The following is a 7,500-nucleotide window of genomic DNA, read 5'->3' on the forward strand; positions in this document are numbered from 1 at the left end:
TAACTAGCTAACGGTAGGCTAACGTTACCTGCTGCCAAGTGTAGTGTTAACTAGCTAACGGCAGGCTAACGCTACCCGCCGCCAAGTGTAGTGTTAACTAGCTAACGGTAGGCTAACGCTACCTGCCGCCAAGTGTAGTGTTAACTAGCTAACGGCAGGCTAACGTTACCTGCCGCCAAGCGTAGTGTTAACTAGCTAACGGCAGGCTAACGTTACCTGCCGCCAAGTGTAGTGTTAACTAGCTAACGGTAGGCTAACGCTACCTGCCGCCAAGTGTAGTGTTAACTAGCTAACGGCAGGCTAACGTTACCTGCCGCCAAGTGTAGTGTTAACTAGCTAACGGTAGGTAGTGTTAACGCTACCGCCGCTGCTGCCAAGTAACTGGCAGGCTAACGTAGTGTTAACTAGTGTTAACTAGCTAAGGCTAACGCTACCTGCTGCCAAGTGTAGTGTTAAAGCTAACGGTAGGCCAACGCTACCTGCCGCCAAGTGTAGTGTTAACTAGCTAACGGTAGGCTAACGTTACCAGCCGCCAAGCGTAGTGTTAACTAGCTAACGGTAGGCTAACGTTACCAGCTGCCAAGCGTAGTGTTAACTAGCTAACGGTAGGCTAACGTTACCAGCTGCCAAGTGTAGTGTTAACTAGCTAACGGTAGGCTAACGTTACCCGCTGCCAAGTGTAGTCTTAACTAGCTAACGGTAGGCTAACGTTACCTGCTGCCAAAGTGTAGTGTTAACTAGCTAACGGTAGGCTAACGCTACCTGCCGCCAAGTGTAGTGTTAACTAGCTAACGGTAGGCTAACGTTACCTGCCGCCAAGTGTAGTGTTAACTAGCTAACGGTAGGCTAACGCTACGCCGCCAAGTGTAGTGTTAACTACTTGCCTAGCGGCAGGCCAACGCTACCCGCCGCCAAGTGTAGTGTTAACTAGCTAACGGCAGGCCAACGCTACCTGCCGCCAAGTGTAGTGTTAACTAGCTAACGGTAGGCCAACGTTACCTAGCGTAGTGTTAACTAGCTAACGGTAGGCCAACGCTACCTGCCGCCAAGTGTAGTGTTAACTAGCTAACGGTAGGCCAACGCTACCTGCCGCCGCGTAGTGTTAACTAGCTAAGGGCAGGCCAACGCTACCTGCCGGTGTAGTGTTAACTAGCTAACGGCAGGCCAACGCTACCTGCCGCCGCGTAGTGTTAACTAGCTAACGGCAGGCTAACGCTGCCGCCAAGTGTAGTGTTAACTAGCTAACGGTAGGCCAACGCTACCGTGTAGTGCCAACGGTAGGTAAGTGTTAACTAGCTAACGGTAGGCTAACGTTACCTGCCGCCAAGTGTAGTGTTAAATAGCTAACGGTAGGCCAACGCTACCTGCCGCCAAGTGTAGTCTTAACTAGCTAACGGTAGGCTAACGCTACCCGCCGCCAAGTGTAGTGTTAACTAGCTAACGGTAGGCTAACGCTACCTGCCGCCAAGTGTAGTGTTAACTAGCTAACGGTAGGCTAACGTTACCTGCTGCAAAGTGTAGTCTTAACTAGCTAACGGTAGGCTAACGTTACCTAACGCTACCTGCTGCCAAAGTGTAGTGTTAACTAGCTAACGGTAGCATAGAGGCAGGCTAATCGGTCCGGTAGATAACGGTGGTTAGGGCACCAGTTGTCGGGTCTCGTAACAGCTGAATATTCTATCTCATGATGAAAAAGTAGAGACGATTGTAGACGAAAATGAAGAGAGATTTTATCTTAGTTTTTATTTTATGCAAAACATTTTAGTCTCGTCTTTTTTCGTCAACAATAATGCACGTTACGTGTACATCTTAGTCAGCGTTTTTGGACATCGGCGCAGTCTCGTCATCGTCTCGTCTTAGTCGTGGAAAAAAAGGTCGTTGACGAACATATTTAGTCTCGTCTCGTCTGACAAAATTAACACTACTGTGGTAACCGTGGTGACAGGAAGCTGTCTCACCTCTCCACCAGCTGTTTATATCGGGGGATCTCTCTGGCGTACAGCAGCTTGTTCACAGGAGAGTCCTGATTGGACAGAAAATTACCATGAGGTCACATGACAGACAGAGAGACAGCCAGACAGATAGACAGGCAGATGCACAGACAGACAGACAGAGACAGACAGACAGACAGACAGAGACACGCAGACAGACAGACTGACAGACAGACAGATGCACAGACAGACAGAGACAAACAGACAGACAGAAACACGCAGACAGACGGAGTGACAGACTGACAGACAGGCAGAGAGATAGACAGACAGACAAGCAGAGAGACAGACAGACAGAGAGAGAGAGACAGGGAGAGACAGAGACAGACAGACAGAGACAGACAGACAGACAGACAGACAGACAGACAGACAGGCAGGCAGAGAGACAGACAGACAGCCAAACAGACAGACAGGGAGAGAGGGACAGACAGACAGACAGACAAACAAGAGACAGATAGACAAACAGAGACAGATAGACAGACAAACGGAGACAGACAGACAGACAAGCAGAGAGACAGACAAACAGAGACAGACAGACAGACAGACAGACAGGCAGGCAGAGAGACAGACAGACAGACAGACAGGTCGTACCCGTCCGACTTTGTGCTCGGAGGTGGTGCAGGAGTCGATGAAGGTCTGAGCGATGACAGACAGGACGGCATCGATGCTGTCGGACACCTGGACATCCAGGACAAACTGGGGGTTCTTCAGGATGTTCACCCAGAACCTCAGAGGGAGGCTGCAGACAGACAGACAGGTCAGAGAGACAGACAGGTAGGCAGGGGTCGGAGAGACAGACAGGCATGTCAGAGAGACAGACAGACAGGTGTGTCAGAGAGACAGACAGGTGTGTCAGAGAGACAGATAGGCAGGTGTCAGAGAGACAGACAGGTGTGTCAGAGAGACAGACAGGTGTGTCAGAGAGACAGATAGGCAGGTGTCAGAGAGACAGACAGGTGTGTCAGAGAGACAGACAGGTGTGTCAGAGAGACAGATAGGCAGGTGTCAGAGAGACAGACAGGTGTGTCAGAGAGACAGATAGGCAGGTGTCAGATAGACAGACAGACGTGTCAGAGAGACAGAAACATGTCAGAGAGACAGTTAGGCAGGTGTCAGAGAGACAAACAGGTGTGTCAGAGAGACAGACAGACAGGTGTGTCAGAGAGACAGACAGACAGGTGTGTCAGAGAGACAGACAGGCAGGTGTCAGAGAGACTGACAGACATGTCAGAGAGACAGACAGGTGTGTCAGAGAGATAGACAGACAGGAATTTCAGAGAGACAGGAAGGTGTCTCAGAGAAACAGAGAGACAGACAGGTGTGTCAGAGAGACAGACAGACATGTCAGAGAGACAGACAGACAGGTGTGTCAGAGAGACAGACAGACATGTCAGAGAAACAGACAGACAGACATGTCAGAGAGACAGACAGACGTGTCAGAGAGACAGGCAGGTGTGTCAGAGAAACAGACAGAAAGGAATATCAGAGAGACAGACATTTCAGAGAGACAGACAGACATGTCAGAGAGACAGACAGACGTGTCAGAGAGACAGGCAGGTGTGTCAGAGAAACAGAGAGACAGGTGTGTCAGAGAGACAGACAGACAGGTGTGTCAGAGAGACAGACAGACAGGAATGTCAGAGAGACAGATAGACAGGTGTGTCAGAGAAACAGACAGACAGGTGTGTCAGAGAGACAGACAGAAAGGAATGTCAGAGAGACAGACATTTCAGAGAGACAGACAGACAGACATGTCAGAGAGACAGACAGACGTGTCAGAGAGACAGGCAGGTGTGTCAGAGAAACAGAGAGACAGGTGTGTCAGAGAGACAGACAGGCAGGTGTGTCAGAGAAACAGAGAGACAGGTGTGTCAGAGAGACAGACAGACAGGTGTGTCAGAGAGACAGACAGACAGGGGTGTCAGAGAAACAGACAGACAGGTGTGTCAGAGAGACAGACAGAAAGGAATGTCAGAGAGACAGACATTTCAGAGAGACAGACAGACAGACATGTCAGAGAGACAGACAGACGTGTCAGAGAGACAGGCAGGTGTGTCAGAGAAACAGAGAGACAGGTGTGTCAGAGAGACAGACAGGCAGGTGTGTCAGAGAAACAGAGAGACAGGTGTGTCAGAGAGACAGACAGACAGGTGTGTCAGAGAGACAGACAGACAGGGGTGTCAGAGAAACAGACAGACAGGTGTGTCAGAGAGACAGACAGAAAGGAATGTCAGAGAGACAGACATTTCAGAGAGACAGACGTGTCAGAGAGACAGGCAGGTGTGTCAGAGAAACAAAGAGACAGGTGTGTCAGAGAGACAGACAGGCAGGTGTGTCAGAGAAACAGAGAGACAGGTGTGTCAGAGAGACAGACAAACAGGTGTGTCAGAGAGACAGACAGACAGGAATGTCAGAGAGACAGATAGACAGGTGTGTCAGAGAAACAGACAGACAGGTGTGTCAGAGAAACAGACAGAAAGGAATGTCAGAGAGACAGACATTTCAGAGAGACAGACAGACGTGTCAGAGAGACAGGCAGGTGTGTCAGAGAAACAGAGAGACAGGTGTGTCAGAGAGACAGACAGACAGGAATGTCAGAGAGACAGATAGACAGGTGTGTCCGAGAAACAGACAGACAGGTGTGTCAGAGAGACAGATAGACAGGTGTGTCAGACAGACAGACAGACAGACAGGTGTCCAGGTGTGTCCTTCACCTGTTGGTCTTCCAGATGTGGACGGTCTCGGGGTCGTCGATGCCGTGTTTCTCGGCCATGTCGTCCAGGAAGTCGAAGAAGAATCTGACGGCGATCGGAGGAGGACGCTTCGTACTGAGGATCGCCACGAACACATCGTCCACAAACTTCTGCAGTGTCCCCTACAGAGAGACAGACAGGAAGGGAGACAGACAGGTAGAGAGAGAGACAGAGAGAGGTAAATCTCAGGTGTGTTAATGTGTGTGCGTTACCTTCATGGACAGCAGTCGGGTCAGGTAAATCTCAGGTGTGTTAATGTGTGTGTGTTACCTTCATGGACAGCAGTCGGGTCAGGTAAATCTCAGGTGTGTTAATGTGTGTGTGTTACCTTCATGGACAGCAGTCGGGTCAGGTAAATCTCAGGTGTGTTAATGTGTGTGTGTTACCTTCATGGACAGCAGTCGGGTCAGGAAAATCTCAGGTGTGTTAATGTGTGTGTGTTACCTTCATGGACAGCAGTCGGGTCAGGTAAATCTCAGGTGTGTTAATGTGTGTGTGTTACCTTCATGGACAGCAGTCGGGTCAGGTAAATCTCAGGTGCGTTAATGTGTGTGTGTTACCTTCATGGACAGCAGTCAGGTCAGGTAAATCTCAGGTGCGTTAATGTGTGTGTGTGTGTTACCTTCATGGACAGCAGTCGGGTCAGGTAAATCTCAGGTGCGTTAATGTGTGTGTGTTACCTTCATGGACAGCAGTGGAGTCAGGTAAATCTCAGGTGCGTTAATGTGTGTGTGTTACCTTCATGGACAGCAGTCGGGTCAGGTAACTCTCAGGTGCGTTAATGTGTGTGTGTTACCTTCATGGACAGCAGTCGGGTCAGGTAAATCTCAGGTGCGTTAATGTGTGTGTGTTACCTTCATGGACAGCAGTCGGGTCAGGTAAATCTCAGGTGCGTTAATGTGTGTGTGTTACCTTCATGGACAGCAGTCGGGTCAGGTAAATCTCAGGTGCGTTAATGTGTGTGGGTTACCTTCATGGACAGCAGTCGGGTCAGGTAAATCTCAGGTGCGTTAATGTGTGTGTGTTACCTTCATGGACAGCAGTCGGGTCAGGTAAATCTCAGTTGCGTTAATGTGTGTGGGTTACCTTCATGGACAGCAGTCGGGTCAGGTAAATCTCAGGTGTGTAATGTGTGTGTGTTACCTTCATGGACAGCAGTCGGGTCAGGTAAATCTCAGGTGTGTAATGTGTGTGTGTTACCTTCATGGACAGCAGTCGGGTCAAGTAAATCTCAGGTGTGTTAATGTGTGTGTGTTACCTTCATGGACAGCAGTCAGGTCAGGTAAATCTCAGGTGTGTTAATGTGTGTGTGTTACCTTCATGGACAGCAGTCGGGTCAGGTAACTCTCAGGTGTGTTAATGTGTATGTGTTACCTTCATGGACAGCAGTCGGGTCAGGTAAATCTCAGGTGCGTTAATGTGTGTGTGTTACTTTCATGGACAGCAGTCGGGTCAGGTAAATCTCAGGTGTGTTAATGTGTGTGTGTTACCTTCATGGACAGCAGTCGGGTCAGGTAAATCTCAGGTGTGTTAATGTGAGTGTGTGTTACCTTCATGGACAGCAGTCGGGTCAGGTAAATCTCAGGTGTGTTAATGTGAGTGTGTGTTACCTTCATGGACAGCAGTCGGGTCAGGTAAATCTCAGGTATGGCCTTGGCTCTCTCTCTCTCCCTCATGCTGCTCTTTCTGTGTTTTGGGATTTCCGGATCTTCGCTGCTCTTCACCAGGTGCCACAGACGCAGACCCTCCTCCTCCTCGCCCTCCAGCATCGGCGTTTCTACGGCAACAACACACAGACCGTCACCACGACGACGACGACTAACACAGAGGAGAACCCTGTATCGGAAGAACTACAGCGGTGTTGGCTAGATGTTATTTGTTACTGCAGGGGGTACGTGAAATTTTCGCAAAAATGCTAATTTAAATATGTCATGCATAATTCCTAAAATAACTGACCTCTCGCCGACGTCTCTCTGAAGCTACGATGTCTCTGTGTATCGTACTTGTGTGTGTGTGTGTGTGTGTGTGTGTGTGTGTGTGTGTGTGTGTATCGTACCAGGAAGTAACGTTACTCTAATGATCAGAGGATCTCGCTTGTTCTTTTGCTTCTCTGCTGAAAACACTTGATTGGATAAAAGCCAGCAGTTAAGATAACGTTAGTGTTGTTTAACAGAGCTAAGCTAGCTAGCTAGCTAGCTAGCGAGCAAGCCGATCATCAAGCTAGGTGAGGTAGATTGTGTGAGACGAGAGATGTAGTCCACTGGGAGATGTAGTCCACTGAGCTGTTTCACACAAAACTAAGTGGTACTACGACAAACCTACGGCTAGCTGAGACTTTCTTCGGTTGAAAAATTATCTTTTAAATTGACGAACATCATATTTGTAATCCGTGGCTCAATTCAAACGGGATCAAAAAATAATTTGCCTCTCCCCTGTTCACTACCGTTCATATTTTTTCCGAGTTTAGGTCCCATGAGGTCCACCGGAAGGGGCGGGACTTCGGCTCTCTATAAAACCCGCCTCAACGGTTGTGATTGCCGGAAGTTGGTCAGGGTTTTTCCCAGGCTAGGGGTACTTGGCTTAAAAAAAGCGATTCAAAAGAGGGAACAATATTGAAAAAAATCGTTTGAGAACCACTGCTCTAGATGTCCTACGTGTTCAATGGTTCTGACATGGTTCTGTTAGCGTTGTGCTGGGTTGTCGGGGCTCTTACTCTCTCCGGTCTGGAAGACCTGGTTGACTCCAACTCCGCCTGAACT

The 7,500-nt window shown here is 49.1% G+C and overlaps 1 protein-coding gene across 1 annotated transcript in view; it reads right to left on the reverse strand.

Annotated features, from left to right (window-relative positions):
• Positions 1–7,500, reverse strand: part of plxnb3 (plexin B3) — a 79,943-nt gene that overhangs the window by 4,906 nt on the left and 67,537 nt on the right. Inside the window, exons 33-37 of the mRNA XM_028582642.1 lie at positions 7,455–7,500; positions 6,352–6,518; positions 4,703–4,863; positions 2,580–2,727; positions 1,959–2,023 (exon numbers count right to left, since the gene is read on the reverse strand). The exon at positions 7,455–7,500 is cut by the window's right edge and continues 42 nt beyond it. Of these exons, the coding sequence (XP_028438443.1) occupies positions 1,959–2,023; positions 2,580–2,727; positions 4,703–4,863; positions 6,352–6,518; positions 7,455–7,500 (587 nt within the window). The remainder of the gene's footprint in view (positions 1–1,958; positions 2,024–2,579; positions 2,728–4,702; positions 4,864–6,351; positions 6,519–7,454) is intronic.

Source organism: Perca flavescens, chromosome 7, assembly GCF_004354835.1.
Source record: "Perca flavescens isolate YP-PL-M2 chromosome 7, PFLA_1.0, whole genome shotgun sequence".
NCBI classification, from domain to species: Eukaryota; Metazoa; Chordata; class Actinopteri; order Perciformes; family Percidae; genus Perca; species Perca flavescens.